Raw genomic sequence first — 19,209 nt, 5'->3', positions numbered from 1 at the left:
AATCACTAATGCAATGGTAGAAAAGCAAAATTCTTTGATTTTGGGAGATTTGTAACATTTTTTTGGTATTATAAAATACAGAATTTCACTCTTTCCAAGCAGCACAACTAGTAGATAAGCAAGAAGTAGCATACATATATACTGCCAATTGCCATGAAATGCTTTGGCACATCACATCATTTTCTGAAAGATGCAGCGTTCAAGGCTGACTGCTCTCCGCACTGGGCACCATGCGGGTGGGGAGGAGGAGGAGGCTGGTTGGGGGGGATCACTTAACCTACACTAAATATTTTTGGGTTACAGGAGAAACCTCAGATGATATACTGTATGGTCGTACAATCAAACACATGAGGGTTTCAAAAACAAACTTATTTCAAAATGAGCTACCATCAAATAAACATGAGTAGGATGTGACTAAAAACTGTGTGAAAACTGGCTTGTCTCAGTAACCACAACAGCTAACTAGTAGGAGTGGGTGATATAGGCTAAACATTTTCTGCAAGGTATATATATTATATATACTATATATTATTTATACATATATAAATAATGTGTAATGTTAATGCTAGGCTTGCTATAAAATGAAGAAATTTGATTGTTATGAGTAAATGCAACAAGTAACAAGATCGGGTATTTATTTTTGGCTTCCTCCATATTATAATTTTAATATGGAATGTTTAAAATGCAATTAAAAGAAATAACATATGTATCTCTTTCTGAAATCAAAAAGTAATTCAAGTCATGAAAATGGGTTACAAACATTGTTGTTAGTGTTGTCACAAAGGGCAGAATCAGGTCCAGTTAGGCATTTATTATTTTCCTTTGTTTCTTTTTTCTCTTCAGTGACAGCCCTGTTATGTTCTATGTTTAATATGAATTTCATTATAATATTGTTTGGTGGCACCGTGCATAGAGCTCCAGACCCCGAGTCTCTCACTCAGTTGCAGTCTGTGTGGAATTTCTATGTTGCCCCTGCGTCTGCATGTTTTTTATTTTTTTTTGTCTGGGTACTCCAGATTACCTTCAAAACCACCAAAGACATGCTGGTTAGATTGACTGATGATTACAAATTGGCAATTCTTGTCTAATCTTGGTTCTTGATTTTTTTTTTGCAACCCAAACTTAATGACCTGTGTAAATGAAAAATGCACACATTAAGATATCAGCAACATTTTTTGAAGTTGCTGCTAATTATGAACTTAGGCTGTCACTCTCCTACAAATTAATGCAGCTCGAGCACCAAGAATTTTCTTCTAATGTGTTTGGATTATTTGATTATCTCAGAAATAATAAACACCTTTTTTGCCACATTCTTTAACTATAAGAATCACCAGTAGACTTCCTCTGACAGGTGTATTTTTCCTCTTTATTCCAAAAGGTTATTTTAGAGATATTCATGTATTTCTTAACTGATAACTACATAAATGATAGTGTGTGGTTACAGATATTCCACATTACAAAAAAGAAATTATTTTCTTGGTATTCTATTTACTCTGTGTGCACAATAATGGGATCAGAGTACCCCCGTTCCTCCATGAATTTCATTTCTCAAACACAACCATTATCAATTGCTGGCAAATTTTTCAAAATGTTGCCCTTTTAATTTTGAAAGACATGGGTCACATTTATGTTATGCATCCTTCAAAACCTCCCCATGCTCATTTCTGCTAATTCCTTACAAGAAAAGATTAACGTTTGGAGCCCTTAAGTTTATCTCATTGTGAAAACTGTTTTTTCAAAGTTCTCTTTGGTTTGGGTACTCAGGAAGCACTAAGTTCAATAAATGACAAATTAAAGAAGGAAATAACATGTTTGGCTATTTAAGGAAATGTAAAATATAGTGCCAATGAAAACAAATGAAATCCATTGATTAGATGGTCAAGTATACAGTAACACTAAGTTTATTAATTTGAACACAGCTCGCATTAAACTATTACAGACAGCCTGGCGGGCTGCATCATGCATTCCTGTTAAGAATTAGACGCTCTATTGCACTTTAGTCCTAAGTATGCAGCTTCCAAAGCAGATATTTACAGTATTTAGTGTCCACCGTTGATGTCATTAGCTGATAAATGTTCAATGCAAATGTCTGTTTACTGCAGAAAGACAATTTCTCTGGAACCACTTTTGAGGAATAAAGGTTTTGTGTCTTTGCAAAAAGTGCTAAACTTTAAGCAGCTTAATTTTTGATATCTTCAGTTACAAGTGATTGTGCATACTACTTAGTTTAAAACAGAGCTTTGAAATGAATAGTGTCCTTGAATTTGATTGCTAATCCTTCAGATCACAGATGATAGACACAGGGCATCTACATTTCATATCCACTGATATTCTGTTGGTAGATTCACATTAGGCTCTGAAGCCAAAAATGAAGAATGCCTATCATGCAGATGTTTACTGAAATACTCGCTAAAGCATTCAAATCCATATTGTGCAAAATAGTTTCGGGTTAATTATCATTAATGTAATGGACTGCCATTCCATAAGGGATGGCTTCATACCTGGTAGTCATTGCTGCCCGATTAGGCTCCAGCTTCGCAGAACTTTGAGTTGGACAAGAGTGTTAAAAATGGATGGATGATTGTATTAGTCATATCACCCAGCCCTACTAAATGTAGGCAACTTTTTTGTTTTTTAAGGATTTTGGTGATCTCAGCAGCCAAAACCCAAACTCGATTCAACCCAACAATTAAAATATCACTGAATGATATGTGAGGTCTCTGTATTATTTTTCTACCGGATACTGATCAGACTACTTTTAGGAGTTAGATATTTACAATATATTTACAGGAAATGTACACATTATTTACAAAGGCAAGGATGTGCAAAAGTCAACTGGTCTTGTCAATTTTTACATGACCACTCATACGTTCCTAATTTCCACTGTTCTCTGTTCAGCACTTTTTCCATTTTTTAATTGTAAACACTTGTCATCTTCACCAACCATGTTCTTTTTATTCTACAACGATGCTATAAAGAGTACTGCTTTTTAGTTTGGCCTCTTTCTTTCAATTTCCATGTCCTTCAGCATCCTGCCGTCCTCATTGCCATTATGTCACGTTACTGCCACTGCTACTATGGGGCGACACTACCAGCACAGTACCACCAGGCCCAGCTGCCGTCCCCAGGGTCACACCCACACCTAGGCTGTTGCGGCGTTCACAGTGTGCCTTGTGCCTCATGAAACTGTCCCGCCACATGAACTTTTTCCCACAAAGATCACAGTTGTATGGCTTAAGACCAGTGTGAGTCTTCATGTGTTCAGTTAGGTGGTGCTTCATCTTGAACTTTTTGCTGCAGACAGGACAGTCAAATGGACGCAAATTCAGATGCATGTTTACATGCCTGTCTCGCATGCTTCTGTGAGTGAAAGTCTTGCCGCAGTGGCACATGAAAATCTTACCACTGTCTGAAGCATGTGGGGAGACTTGAACGGCACCATGCTCAGAGTTTACACTTTGCACTCCATTGTTGCCCCCAGAAGAAGATGACGTGGCTGAGGAAGATGCACCTACAAGCTGAAGTCCTGCTACTGCAGAGCTAACAGCAAGCTGTGCATGATGGTACACAACAATCTGATTACCCTGCATGTCAATCGGCAGCAAGGATCGCTGTGAATTTAGTTGGATACCAGGGCCTGTGCTCCTGCCAGAACCAGTTTCACTATTGGTTTCACCAACTCCTCCTAAATGATGACTCAAATCCTCCATGCTGTTGCTTCCTGAAGCTGTACCTCCAGTCATACCTGTGCCACTCTCAAATTGAATATAATCCTCTGAAGACTCACAGAAGTTTACCTGGAAAAAACGAGACATGCAGACAGCGATCAAATAATAAATCAAAAACAATCAGACTTAATTTTATTAAAGGTCCTGTATAATTTGATGCTATTCTGGTTACTTTGCTTACCTGTTCATCCATCATGGTACTTCTATGTTGCATTCCTGATGTTGGTTTGGGTGGATCCTGAATATCAATCCCAGATAGGGTCCTTACATTTGAAATACTTAAAGTACGTTCCCTTTCAGCTTCAAAATTGAATGCCGGCCCTGGTCCAGAACCATTCCGAATCTCCACAGGGTCTTCATCATCCTCGCAAGTTAAAAGCAGGTCCTCTAAGGGGGGTCGTTCTTTCTTTACCAAGACCCATTGCTTCCGAGGCATGATACTTGGCTGAATGTATGCAGGTCGTTTTAGTCCTGTGCCAGCGTTGAATGAACAGCTGCCACTATCACTAACTGTGTCCTCCATATCATTTTCATCCCCCAGACTCAAGTCCGTTTCCTCCCGTTCTCTTTGTCCCTCCACTTCCATCTTTCGGCGCCGCATTATACGCCCCGATTTCTTTCTAGAGCTGACAGGCTGATAGATTATCTCTTCTTCATCGAGGAAATTTTCTTCTCCTGGACGTACATAGCGTCCTGAATCACGATCCAAGGATACAGTTGCAGTTCCCCCACTTGCTGTTGTTCCATCAGACATACAGCCACCAGTGGTGACACCATTCCCTGCATTGGTAGAACCACTGGAGCCTGCCTCCCTGGGGCTAAAGTAATTGGTGCTGCTCGGAGACTGATTTTCACTGGCTCTGCTAGAGCAATGGCCAAGCCGGTTGCTGGTATGGCTATTACCAGAGGAGTCTACACTGCCTGTGCTACTGCTGTGTGAACTCTGGCTGTTTGCACCACTCCCCACTGTCCGGCTTTCCCGTAGCAATTCTGAGCACTTGTCAACAACGTGCCACATCTGCAGCACGCTGCCTACAGTCAAGTAGTTCACAATTTCGTCCGTCACCATAGTCAGCTTTCCTGTGTAAGCAGAACTCAATACACTTTCAAAGGCAAATGGATCCATCACTGACGGCAGGACCACAGAGCTCACATTCTTCAGAAGAACCTAAGAATAATATGAGGCACAAATCAGTTTTTGAGTTAACCATTTATTCATGCCTAAATATTAAACATGCATGTCCTGGACACATTTCAGTAATGATTTCATCTTGAAGATAGTTTGCAAAAAGTGCTTTACTTTATTAAACATGTGACTATAAGACAATTGAAAATCCCAGATGACCCCAAAATAACTTACTATTTGATTTTACAGAGTAGGATTGTTTGCTTTGTAAAGCAATGTGTAAAAGATGAAAGGCACTAAATCAAGTAAACTCTGACTAACAAATCATAGAGTAAATTAGTGCTGAACTGATGCTCTGAGAAATATTAGAATTTTAAAAATAGAACTGTTACATAGCTGGAGACCACAGATGGAATGGATATCATGAATAAACTTCTTCTTCTTCTGGCTGCTCCCATTAGGGGTGGCCACAGCAGATCATCCTCTTCCATATCTTTCTGTCCTCTACATCTTACTCTGTTACACCCATCACCTTCATGTCCTCTCTCACCACATCCATAAACCTTCTCTTAGGCTTTCCTCTTTTCCTCTTCCCTGGCAGCTCTATCTTTAGCATCCTTCTCCCAATATACCCAGCATCTCTCCTCTGCACATGTCCAAACCAATGCAATCTCGCCTCTCTGACTTTGTCTCCCAACCGTGCAACTTGAGCTGACTCACTAATGTACTCATTTCTAATCCTGTCCATCCTCGTCACACCCAGTGCAAATCTTAGCATCTTTAACTGTGCTACCTCCAGCTCTGTCTCCTGCTTTCTGGTCAGTGCCACCGTCTCCAACCCATATTCAATAATCAGATTGGAGGTCTGGTTTTGTTTGGTGTTGTTGCTGCACCTGCTTTGTTTCAAAAGACCTATAAGACAGAAGTGTCAGTTTATACTAGTTTTGTTAGTTAATTTATGTTTTGAATAATGAAAATATAAACAAATGAAAATGCAGGTAAGTGCAGCATATTTAATTAAAAAAAAAATTAGGACCGGATTTCATTTTGCACACCAGTTGTGTCATGTTTATGAAAATTCTTAAATCATATTTTTTATCATTCATTTGACTCTAGGCAAATGCATGGAGAAAGCTCTCCAAGCTTTTCTATCAATTACAATGGTTTTACACATTTTCACAGTTGCATTTAGGCATCCTCCATAATTTTGACCTCTGTCAACCCGTCAGTCTTTTATCTTCAAGTTTTCCAAGTTTTATTGCCTATTCCACCATTTTCAATTTGTCAGGATGTAACCATAATATTTTGACTTTGTAAAGAATGTTCTGATGATACAACCTGGTAATGGGGCTAACATGTAAAATTGAGAATAGCTCATTTCTGTTGAGCATTATAGTGAAACAATGTGTTTTAATGCACAAAAACGTATGCCCAGTGCTCATATATTTTTTAATTCTTCTGGTTTCCTTCCATACCACAAAGAGGTACAAATTAAGTAAATTCTTATTCTGGCAAAATGAATGGTAATGGGAATGTGGATGTGAGTGTGCCCTGAATGGGAAAAATATGAGTGTGTACTGCTATGGACTGACTTACCAGTGACATCTGGTTCCTACCCAGTTCTACCTGAATGTACACCGGGTTCCTAAAGGTCTATAAAATTAATCAGTGACTGATTGGATAGATGGATGATTGATTTATTGGCTATACATTATTCCACACTTTTCTTCAAACAATTTAAAGCAATCACAATCATTGTGCAGTATTATTATAAGAAATATCAGTAATACTGTCTGCCCAAAAAGAAGAATTTCAAGTTATTTTCAGTTTGTTGTAAACTACCCCCAAGAAAAAAAAGATTCCTTCTAAAAAGGTTCAATCCATTGGATTCTTATGTAGCCGATCATTGAAATTACTAGGGACAGAATGATCTGTGGAGCACAGCAATTAAAATATACAGTATCATTTTGACTACTAGCTTTGAAATTAAATTCATGTAAGTAGACTGTGTTGTTTTTGCTCTGTTTGTTTTTCCAAAAACAATCTTACAATTTGTATACTTTTTGTATCATGTACACTGGTGCTGATAGTGGTGCAGTATATCACATTTCTAAGATGAAGCTGATTTTGTGCAATACACTTACCTGGTCATGGAAGTATGGCGAGGATGCTGCCAGGACACATTTATGAGCTCTGAACACTTGGCCCTGCACATGGATAGAAAGGTCACAGAGTTTACCCTCTAGTCTCTGCTGATTTAGACTATCCAGCAAAGCCACTGGCACCTCAGGGAATTCCACATGTACCAATGCACCACTGCTGCTGCTGCTTGCCTGCCCTCGGTCCTTGGCACCTTTATTATGTTGAGTGGTTTGACAATGACTGGTGCTACTACAGCTGGAGGATGATTGCTCCATCATCAGCATGGTGGGAAGCACCTACATACATAAAAAAATTAAAGTCAGGATAGCTCAGATAAAGAAAAAGTTACTGCAAAAACAGTAAAGTATAAAAAAAGCAAATGGCATCAATTGGCACCAGCAGTACACACATACAGTACATAACAAAAAGTACATGCCATACCTGTTGTTACTCTTGTTTGCCTATTCTTACACCTACTGAACTTCAGAGATAGACATTTCAGAGTTGCAATGCACTTGCTTAGAGATTTAACAGAACTTGGGGATATACAGCCCGCATTGTGTTCTAGATCATGCTGGTGTGTCAACTGTACACAGCCCACTCCTTATTCTATAGTGGGTTACCACATTAATTGTATACAGCCCACACTTTATTCTATATCATGCTACCGTAACAATTCTAATAGAATGTTTTCCTCGCCCATGGACCTAAGTAATGGTCTTAATCCCCAGCAACAGAACAGAGCAAAACATGCAAACAGGAAAGCAGACTTGATAACATTTAATCTTTACTATTTAAATAGTACCACAAAAGAAAGCAAGCAGAGTGTGGCAATCCACACAATACAGCCTGAATCATTCTCTAGTTCTTGGTTCGACTTCTTTCATCTAGTTAGCTAATTTTTCTGATTTTATGTAGTTATACTTGGACATATTCCTGCCCCCTTAAGACCGTCTTTTATCTGTGTCTTATAATTGTATTTTATCTGTGTCTTGTAATTGTAATTCCTGTCTCCCTTTCCAGAGGCTCATAAAATCTATATTCCTGTCTCCAAAAGGAATGATAAAGAATAACATGTTTCTGACATCAGAACTGGAATAATGAAGTGTGTTTGTGTAGCTTTGAGTGTGTGGTGTCATGTTGTAGCAAAGCAGTCTTCTAAACCATAAACTGTGTAGATGCGTTGTCACAGCAATTCTTATCAGTAAAACACTTATAGACAAGTGACACTGCAGCATGCCCAAAACTCTGGACTCACAATGCTTCAGAATCTTTGACACATTTCACTTACATTCATTATCAAAATATTCAGGCAGTTTTTACCTAAATACAAAAGCAAATACAAAGAATTTACATTTTCTTTATGATGTGCTCTGTTTTAGCATGGATAAGTCTTTGGAAAAGTCGTTAAGTTACTTATGTCACTTCAAGAAAAGCTTTGCTCCTTCCTCCTTCACCTGCTTAGTCAAATTCAGTGTAATTGCAACTTGAAATTGTCTCAACAGAACTGGTAACGGGCAGGAATCAATTTCAGGATGGAACACAAGACCACTGTAGAGCCCAGTCATGCTCACTCTGACATAGTGCCACTTTTAGATTTGATTTGATTTGATTTAGAGTCACCATGTGTTATGGGATGCAGAAAGAAAAGTGAAGTACCCTAAGGGAACAGACACAGACACAAGGAGATTATGCAGACTCCACACAAACAGCAACTCGGCACAGGATTTGCATCTCAGACTCTGCATCTGTGAGTCAGGAGTTCTAACCATTGAAAGAATGTTCTGCATAACACATGCCAACTTTTTGTATAGTGCCTTTTAAAATTGTTGCTTATTCCAAAGTACTTTAAATACAGATATATAGACAGATTTTTCACAATTATTTACACATAACTTTCAGAATATAAACACTCAACAATACTCAGAAGAAATGTTGTTGGCACTAAAAAAATATCATTTGTATTCCATTAAATATGGACCCTTTTTATAAAAGGCAGATTAAAGTGGAACACTAACAGTAAAAGAAACCTTAAAACAGAGAAACATTCTGAGCAAATTATTCAGTAAATTGCACTTTCAAATTTACCTTGACAGAGGTTATTTAATCTTGTATATTTTTAATATTTACCTCTGTTACATATATAACTCCAGATGGCAAAACACATTTCCTATATCCAGTGGGTGCACACCTTTACATAAGTGGCTTGTAGAAGTAAATTGTACCAGGTTAAGTTTAAATGAGCTTCTAATTATAAAAATAACAAACATACAAGTAAAGAATGCAAAGTCAATTAACTTATCCCTAAACTAATGGAAGAGAAAGAGTCCATGAAATGTGCCCGTCTGCCATTATGCATACAGTGAATAAACATACTCACAGTATTCATATTTCACTGAAAACAACAGTTGTATTACAGCCATATTCTAATGATTCAATAATTCCCTGACACTTATCATTTACCGACTAACTGTCACAATATCCTGCTGTCCATTATGGTCAATACCCTTGCAGCCAACAATTTTAGCTTAAGGCTTAAACATACATTTTAACTGTCCATCAGGCTCTTCTTATTTTTATGTTTAAGAAATAGGAACTTCAGTTAGTAAGACACCCTCTACACTCAACAACTAGCAATACTACATCATGAGATGTGATTTTTATATCACCTAAGCTACAAGCTGGTGTCTGCAAAATCTCCTTCAAGAATCACTAGCTTATCTGGGCTCTGTTTAAAGATTCATGTACAAAGTACAGTGAAATTCTTACTTGCCTGTACTAATCAACATGCAACACGTCAACACTCTCCAGCACCATGATCAATGGGTTTTACTGCCTCACCTCAAAATTTTAACAACATGATCTAAAGTGCTGTTAAGAAACATGTATATTGTGTGCTCTACTAATGCACATTTTTACATTGTATTATTTTTATTTTTTAATATATATCACGGTTACAAACATATTTACAGGTACATTAGATTACGTTGCTTTATCAGTCCCAAGGGGAAATTAAAATTTTACAGGAGACTCCATCCAAAAAAACAAATATAAATAAAAAATAACTCACACTCCACTCCCAATACATGTAGAAACGTCTGGCTTAGATACCACAGAGCAGTCAGTAAATGAAAATGTGATATCTCTGTCCTTATTGATATAATAAAAAAAAAGTTTAAATACTCCAACTTTCAAAACTACTGTAAGTTCCCCAATGCACTCAAACGTTACATCATGCGTCTATTTTCTACCTTGTTTTTTGTTTACTTATTCCAACACAGAATCAAGTGCAGCCACAGCTTCTCCCAGTTGCATTGAGTGCAAGGCAGACAACAACGTAATGCAATTTAGCAATACTCACAGACGGTAATGCTTTCAACATATTTTCATTAAAACATATCAATCAATCAGTGGCAGATTATTACTGTATTTAATTTTCTTACATTAATGAGATCTGATTAAAATCCTTTGTGCCTCTCTTTCACACATCCAAGTGACTCTTTTTGAACCCCACCTAGCCTGGTCACTTTCCAGGTGGGCTTTTCTTCATGTGCTCTGTCTGCTTCTGTATCATTAAGTCATATATGTAGGGTAACCTGGCCCGATGTGACTGACTGACTGAGTAAATGAGTGAGTGTGGGTACAGGTGCGACTGTGTCCAGTGAAGGACTGGCTTACCATCCAGGCTTGTTTTCTGTCTCACACTCAGTGGTGCTGGAACAGGCTCAGGCCCCCTGGGATGCTATTTTAACATTAAAACAGAACATTCAGGATTACGTGGGTTTGCAAGTGGATGGATCTTTCAGTGCAGTCCCATCAAGATTACATATAGTGGTTCTCATTCCTGAAATGATACCAAATGTAAAAGTAAACCTGATCACAAGACAAGATCATATACAAACCAAACATCTTTTTTATCTTGCAGAGGTTTACTGTATTACAAGTAAAGACAATGTGAAATGCATGTTTTTAGGGATAATCATAATATGCAACCAGCCATCCATTTTCCTAACCAGATTATCTAGGGCAGGCTTTTAGGGTGGCTGAAGCCCATCCCAGAAGAATACTATACCCTGAGGACACTATATATATTGAAAAAGTGTTCTTTTAAATTCCTTTTAAACACAATCAGAAGTAAAGATAAACACACATCAAGTCTAACACTGAAATCTGTATTATTGAGAAGAAATCTACAGCAAATGTTATTGTACAGGCATAGCACCCACAACAAATATGCACCATCTTTAAAAGAAGTTCATATTTTAATAAAATAAAATATTCAGAAAAATCATTTGTAAGCATGGTGATAAATAACCAGATTAAACTACTATTTACTACTTGACGGTTGGACATTTTTAATTTACTTAAATGGCAAAGCTCAAGAACAGATAAAAAGTAAGTTACCCATTTCCAATGGAATACACCTCATTTTACCATATTTTTTCCTTAACTGGTTAAATGGAAATTAAAAGAAAAAAAAAAATCTAAGCAATGTATGAAGAGCGATATGCACCAAAAAATCCTCATACATACAGTTAGGTCCATAAATATTTGGACAGAGACAACTTTTTTCTAATTTTGGTTCTGTACATTACCACAATGAATTTTAAATGAAACAACTCAGATGCAGTTGAAGTGCAGACTTTCAGCTTTAATTCAGTGGGGTGAACAAAACGATTGCATAAAAATGTGAGGCAACTAAAGCATTTTTTTAACACAATCCCTTCATTTCAGGGGCTCAAAAGTAATTGGACAATTGACTCAAAGGCTATTTCATGGGCAGGTGTGGGCAAGTCCGTCGTTATGTCATTATCAATTAAGCAGATAAAAGGCCTGGAGTTGATTTGAGGTGTGGTGCTTGCATGTGGAAGATTTTGCTGTGAACAGACAACATGCGGTCAAAGGAGCTCTCCGTGCAGGTGAAAGAAGCCATCCTTAAGCTGCGAAAACAGAAAAAACCCATCCAAAAAATTGATACAATATTACGAGTGGCAAAATCTACAGTTTGGTACATCCTGAGAAAGAAAGCAAGCACTGGTGAACTCAGCAACGCAAAAAGACCTGGACGTCCACAGAAGACAACAGTGGTGGATGATCGCAGAATCATTTCCATGGTGAAGAGAAACCCCTTCACAACAGCCAACCAAGTGAACAACACTCTCCAGGGGGTAGGCATATCGATATCCAAGTCTACCATAAAGAGAAGACTGCATGAAAGTAAATACAGAGGGTGCACTGCAAGGTGCAAGCCACTCATAAGCCTCAAAAATAGAAAGGCTAGATTGGACTTTGCTAAAGAACATCTAAAAAAGCCAGCACAGTTCTGGAAAAACATTCTTTGGACAGATGAAACCAAGATCAACCTCTACCAGAATGATGGCAAGAAAAAAGTATGGAGAAGGCGTGGAACAGCTCATTATCCAAAGCATACCACATCATCTGTTAAACACGGTGGAGGCAGTGTGATGGCTTGGGCGTGCATGGCTGCCAGTGGCACTGGGACACTTGTGTTTATTGATGATGTGACACAGGACAGAAGCAGCCGAATGAATTCTGAGGTGTTCAGAGACATACTGCCTGCTCAACTCCAGCTAAATGCAGTCAAATTGATTGGGCGGCATTTCATGATACAGATGGACAATGACCCAAAACATACAGCCAAAGCAACCCAGGAATTTATTAAAGCAAAGAAGTGGAAAATTCTTGAATGGCCAAGTCAGTCACCTGATCTTAACCCAATTGAGCATGCATTTCACTTGTTGAAGACTAAACTTCGGACAGAAAGGCCCACAAACAAACAGCAACTGAAAGCTGCTGCAGTAAAGGCCTGGTAGAGCATTAAAAAGGAGGAAACCCAGCATCTGGTGATGTCCAGGAGTTCAAGACTTCAGGCTGTCATTGCCAGCAAAGGGTTTTCAACCAAGTATTAGAAATGAACATTTTATTTCCAGTTATTTAATTTGTCCAATTACTTTTGAGCCCCTGAAATGAAGGGATTGTGTTAAAAAAATGCTTTAGTTGCCTCACATTTTTATGCAATTGTTTTGTTCACCCCACTGAATTAAAGCTGAAAGTCTGCACTTCAACTGCATCTGAGTTGTTTCATTTAAAATTCATTGTGGTAATGTACAGAACCAAAATTAGAAAAAAGTTGTCTCTGTCCAAAAATTTATGGACCTAACTGTATATCCACATCAAAATACCACCATTTTTTTCACATTAATTTGTAGCTTATAGGGGAGGGAATTTAATAAATGCCTTCTTCTTCTTCTTCTTTTGGCAGCTCCCGTTACGGTTGCCACAGCGGATCATCTTCTTCCATATCTTTCTGTCCTCTGCATCTTGTTCTGTTACACCCATCACCTGCATGTCCTCTCTCACCACATCCATAAACCTTCGCTTAGACCTTCCTCTTTTCCTCTTCCCTGGCAGCTCTATCCTTAGCATTCTTCTCCCAATATACCCAGCATCTCTCCTCTGCACATGTCCAAACCAACGCAATCTCGCCTCTCTTACTTTGTCCATGAACCATCCAACTTGAGCTGACCCTCTAATGTACTCATTTCTAACCCTGTCAATCCTCGTCACACCCCGTGCAAATCTTAGCATCTTTAACTCTGCCACCTCCAGCTCTGTCTCCTGCTTTCTGGTCAGTGCCACCGTCTCCAACCCATATAACATGGCTGGTCTCACTACCGTCCTGTAGATCTTCCCTTTCACTCTTGCTGATATCCGTCTGTCACAGATTACTCCTGACACTCTTCTCCACCCATTCCACCCTGCCTGCACTCTCTTTTTCACCTCTCTTCCACAATCCCCATTACTCTGTACTGTTGATCCCAAGTATTTAAACTCATCCACCTTCGCCAACTCTACTCCCTGCATCCTCACCATTCCACTGATCTCCCTCTCATTTACACACATGTATTCTGTCTTGTTCCTACTGACCTTCATTCCTCTCCTCTTTAGAGCATATCTCCACCTCTCCAAGGTCTCCTCAACCTGCTCCCTACTATCGCTACAAATCACAATGTCATCAGCAAACATCATAGTCCACAGGGACTCCTGTCTAATCTTGTCTGTCAACCTGTCCATCACCATTGCAAATAAGAAAGGGCTCAGAGCCGATCCCTGATGTAATCCCACCTCCAACTTGCATGCAGCCGTCACTCCTACTGCAGACCTCACCACTGTCACACTTCCCTCGTAAATATCCTGTACAACTCTTACATACTTCTCTGCCACTCCCAACTTCTTCATACAATACCACAGCTCCTCTCTAGGCCTCTAGGCACCCTGTCATATGCTTTCTCCAGGTCCACAAAGACGCAATGCAACTCCTTCTGGCCTTCTCTAAACTTCTCCATCAACATCCTCAGAGCAAACATCACATCTGTGGTGCTCTTTCTTGGTACTGCTGCTCACTAATCATCACCTCACTTCTTAACCTAGCTTCCACTACTCTTTCCCATAACTTCATGCTGTGGCTCATCAATTTTATCCCCCTGTAGTTATTACAGTCCTACACATTCCCCTTATTCTTAAATATCTGCACCAGTACACTTCATCTCCACTCCTCAGGCATCCTCTCACTTTCCAAGATTCCATTAAACATTCTGGTTAAAAAACTCCACTGCAATCTCTTCTAAACACCTACATGCTTCCACAGATATGTCATCTGGATCAACAGGTTTTTGTAGCTTTTAGGGGAGGGAATTTAATAAATGCCAAAAGGCAAAAAAAGAATACAAAAATACTAAAGTGCACAAAAACACAGTTATTCTGCAGTATTAGAACTACTGAAGCTTCAGCATGAATCAAGAAACAGCTGTTATTGCAGTAGGTACATAAATGTTATCCAAAACAGAGAGCATAAATAAAGAAAGCACATGCAAGTGAACTTTTATCATGTCATGTCTGACCCCAGGTTTCATAAAGGTTTATGTTATGTTTTTGTAATGCACAATACAAAAAATAATTTACATTTTATTTAGATAGATAGATCTTTATTTGTCCCAAGGGGAAATTGAACTTTTTACAGAATTTTAAGAAACATCATAACAAACAACAACAAGCCCCTTCAATCATATATAGAAATTACAAAAAAAGAAGAAAAAAAAATGATAGATAGCAGTCACAGTGAGGCTTTATAAAGGTGTATTGCCACAGATATAAAAGAACCCCAGCCAGTACTGTATTTTTTCTATACAACACATAACTCACTGTTATAAATTTAATGAATTGAATTTTGTGCATCCAGACAACATTTCACCTCTCACTTGCGGATGCTGAAAATGAGTCAGAAGTAATGTAGCTATTTTTTCTATACCAACCCAAAACATAAATTCTGATGATTCTAATTTTAGCTATTTTGATTACCTAAGCTGATAAAACTCTCTAATCCAGGAGCACATAAAAAACAAGTTCATAAACCGAATGGTATTAACATACCATTTACATAACTTTGCACTTCAACACCCTAACCTGTACATTCAGCTAAAGTACTGGAGTGTGCGAAGTCAGAATAATCAGCTCGAGGTACTGCAGCCCTGGCAGTATCGTGTCATCCTAGCAATTCTGAGAAACTAAACAGTGCCCCCTGCAGTGCATGGCAATACCTCGTCACGCAGTTTCGGGTAATAACATGTCAGTGCAGTAAACACTAAACCTAATGGCAAACTGTATGAGGTGATTGATGGACGCTGATTTCTCTTTTTGATTGCGCAATATTGCAGTTTTAATTTTTGAAGAGTTAAAACTAAAACCTACGGCACATTCCGATTTTAATATCCAAAACTACGGGCTTGTTATTAATAAGGAAAAACAATGACCAAAAACGGAATGCTCTGTCATTTTGGACCGATAGCTGGTAGTTAATAAAACCAGACCGATTTCAGTTTTCAAGCAAGAACTTCAGCAAAAGCACAAGCAGGTTTAAACCCTTCTCCCCTTTTTTCAAATATTAAAACTATGTACACTATATTGCCGTAAATGGAACGGCTCGCTTGAATTCATTTCAGATTCACTGGTTCCACTATAGCAAATTCATCAACGTTACGCCTAATGCCCCTCGCTACCCAGCGCATCGGCAGAACTCGAGGCCGAGGCTGGACCACAGCACGGGCCTCAAAGACCCACGCCAAGGATTTGCTTTTCAGCCGGGAATCGACCTGCGATATCAGCAGTAATGAACCTGATTACTACTACGGGTACCTTGCGGGTCTGCCACCCATCGGAATGTGCGCGAATCCCCAAAAGGGAAAGATGAGCAACATCCTAGCAGGTCGGGCATCAAAACCCACTGTGCACCCTTCTGAAGCCTGCCGTCTTATAGTGCCCCTGGATTTCGCAGGGCTTAACACACGACCCTCACTTTGCTTATTGGTAATATCATTAACACTGTTAGGCGATTATGCTGGACAGCAGACGTCATTTTATTTACACAAGCAATTTATCAACAGACTCTTTTCAACAAAATAACAGACAATAAATTAAAACTTACTTTTAGGAAACAAATACAAGGGCGCTCTAAATGTCTTGTGCTTAAAGATTATTTTTTATTTTAAACAATTTATACCCATCTCCACCATTTTCGTCTGCACCAGTCCACCCATTGTCACGGCGTTAAAGGGATATGCCACATCGCTCACGGTAGACCCTTGAGGCCGAGCGACAATATTTTGCCGACAGTTGAGAAATCCCTTTAAGGCAAGCCAGCCGGCCCGTGTGAGTCACTTGAGACTGACGCGAAAGTCCTCTTTTCGCCATTTTGGCTCCTGCGGGTCTCATGCGACATATCTGAGCTCTGCGCATCGGAGCCACAATGGCGCTCATTTCGCTGCACTTCTCTGCTGCTACTCTGGCGCTACTCACTTATTTTTGTCTTTGTTCAAGTCCTTTGATGACAGATGATATCAACGCCGGCGGCCAATAAATCCACCTTTATGTGAGCCTTCATCAGGTTTTCTTTCTTTCTTTCTTTCTTTCTTTCTTTCTTTCTTTAAAGGTATTGGTTAATTCACAAAATAATCGACATTTAAAACATTAATGTATAGACTGATTCAATAATTGGTAATATATATGTCATCAATCTACATCTGTATTTTATGTGACATCTCCAGCATAAAGATTGCTCACCTGTCTGCTTTTTGCTGTTCTTTTTAACATCTTTTTTGGATTGTAAGTAGGATATCCTTTAATTAGTAACTCCATTTAACACCAGGTCATATCACTTGCAGAATTTTTCAGATGATTCTTCACTTATGGAGTGTATTGATAGGGAGGATGAAACAGAGTATAGAAGTCAAGGTGAGAACTTTATTTCATAGTGCAGAAAGAACTGTCTGCATCTTAACATCAGCAAAACCAAGGAACTAGTTATTGACTTTTGACGCATCTAAGAGCCTCTATGTCTGGTCAGAAATCAGGGAGTGGATGTAGAGGTGGTGCATTTCTACAGGTACTTGGGGTCCACCTTTCATTTAAATAGAACTAATGACAAGATGCAATGGATTTTATCTTAATGGACTGATTTTTATTTATTTGCTACTTTGACAATGCCCCTGTCAAAACTCAAGTGTATTAAAGATCTTCATGTGGTGGCTCTGCTGACTTACAGATCCTTTCATGGTTGCTGCCTATTTGGAGTTTGCAAATTTGTTCTGTATGCATGTGGAATTTTGTTTGGGTGCTTCAGTTTTTATTTTTTCCCAACCTCAGAGGTATGGGTTTTGGGTTAATTGGTGATTTAAAACTGGCCCCATACAAGTACAAGTACGCCTGTCACCTGATGCCCTGGGTGCGCCATCCCTCTACAACATTCATTTGCATTAAGTAGGTTTGAGAATGCCATGTATTCTTCTGTGTATGGAATTTTATGAGCTTTTGTATTCAACAAACAATTCCAGCTGCTGTGAGTGGCTGTGGGTGTGGGAGTAAGTCTACAGATGGGTAGCCATTTCAGTGATGTCAGTGCTTCCAAAATCAGCTTTGGCTAATTCTAGAATTGTATGAAGTATTTTTGAAAATGGATGGATGTTTGGAACGAGTGTTACTTTCTCATAAAAAATGGCTGGAGCTCTTCTTATCTTACCTTATAAGAAATAACTAACTGATTAGCAGTGAGAAAAAGAGTGCTGAAATGAGAACAAACATCTTGTTTCAGGTCAGACGGAACTAAAAAATTAATTTGAAGAAATAAAGTGAATAGGTCAAGTTAATGTGCAACAGTGTGTGTAAGACACGACAGTATTTTTTTTTGGTGAAAATCTTTGCTTCTAGTGGGCTCATACTGGAAGCTTTTTGAGACTTGGAGGTAAGAACCATTACAAGGTGGTCCTTCTTCTCAAGAGCCTTCATCGTGATACAGCACATCAATCATTTTTTAGCTGTCTGCTTATTTGTCTGAAACCAACAATATTGCTGCCCCAGCTGTTCTGTAATCTGTAATTGTTACAGCCATTCCTATTATGTCCCCAAAAGCACCAAGGGAATATCATCCCCAGGAGCTAGAAGGCCCTGTCAAAGATTTTTTTTTTTTAATATTCTAATATCTATCCAGGAAGCGCATTAGTTTAACCTTGGGGTCTTCAGCCCTGCACCTCAAGTACCCCTGGGACGTACTGCCGTTTTTTTCAACTCATTTCTTTGTTAGTTACACACTGCTGCAGTAAATTGCACTCCCAGTTAATTTAATGGCTTAGTCTTGGCCTCGGTCTGAAGAGGGTGTATTTTTTTGTTTCATTGTGCAAATGTGCCTTTCAGTTTATAGTACTATTTCTTATCATTTTAATATATTTTTTACATCTTACATTTATTGTGTATAGATAAATTACTATTAATTGAATTAAGTAGGTTTAGGCACTGAGTGCACGGATGGATTTTTATTTTCTCAACCTGCCTAGTTTCCTGTTTAAAGTTGTTTGCAACATTGTAGACATAAGCTTATTATTTGTAATGTGCTTATTATCTGCACACCACTGTGAAGTAAACTGCTGAGAAGGGTGTTATATTAGAATTAATTTAATTGAATTTAAAGCCTCCTTTTACAAATTCCCACATCCATCCAATTATCACATTAGGATAACTCCGGGTTTTCTTTCTCTGTTTTTCAAGTACCCCTGTGGCTGCTGGCTGTGTTTTCAACCAGTTTATTTATCATGGATACTGTACATGTCTACAAATCATTGCTCTAATTATTGAACTGCTTAGTTT

At 38.7% G+C, this 19,209-nt stretch overlaps 1 protein-coding gene across 3 annotated transcripts; it reads right to left on the bottom strand.

Annotated features, from left to right (window-relative positions):
• Positions 1 to 1,870: 1,870 nt before the first annotated feature.
• Positions 1,871 to 16,638, bottom strand: LOC114651707 (zinc finger and BTB domain-containing protein 22-like). Of its 3 annotated transcripts, none has more exons than XM_028801619.2 (4): positions 16,499 to 16,638; positions 6,999 to 7,292; positions 3,910 to 4,896; positions 1,871 to 3,797 (listed from the first exon to the last, which is right to left on the bottom strand). In XM_028801619.2, exons 2-4 carry the CDS (start codon positions 7,278 to 7,280, stop codon positions 3,051 to 3,053), a joined length of 2,016 nt encoding a protein of 671 aa, XP_028657452.1. In that variant the 5' UTR covers positions 7,281 to 7,292; positions 16,499 to 16,638; the 3' UTR covers positions 1,871 to 3,050. The 3 variants fall into 3 exon arrangements, with proteins under 3 accessions (XP_028657452.1, XP_028657461.1, XP_028657470.1); XM_028801628.2 differs by lacking the exon at positions 16,499 to 16,638 and adding an exon at positions 16,210 to 16,345; XM_028801637.2 differs by lacking the exon at positions 16,499 to 16,638 and adding an exon at positions 5,648 to 5,766 and having other exon boundaries at positions 6,999 to 7,131.
• Positions 16,639 to 19,209: the final 2,571 nt, after the last annotated feature.

Source organism: Erpetoichthys calabaricus, chromosome 1 (genome assembly GCF_900747795.2).
Source record: "Erpetoichthys calabaricus chromosome 1, fErpCal1.3, whole genome shotgun sequence".
NCBI classification, from domain to species: Eukaryota; Metazoa; Chordata; class Cladistia; order Polypteriformes; family Polypteridae; genus Erpetoichthys; species Erpetoichthys calabaricus.
Note: the sequence above shows the minus strand (reverse complement) of the source record. Positions and strands in the feature narration are given on the sequence as shown.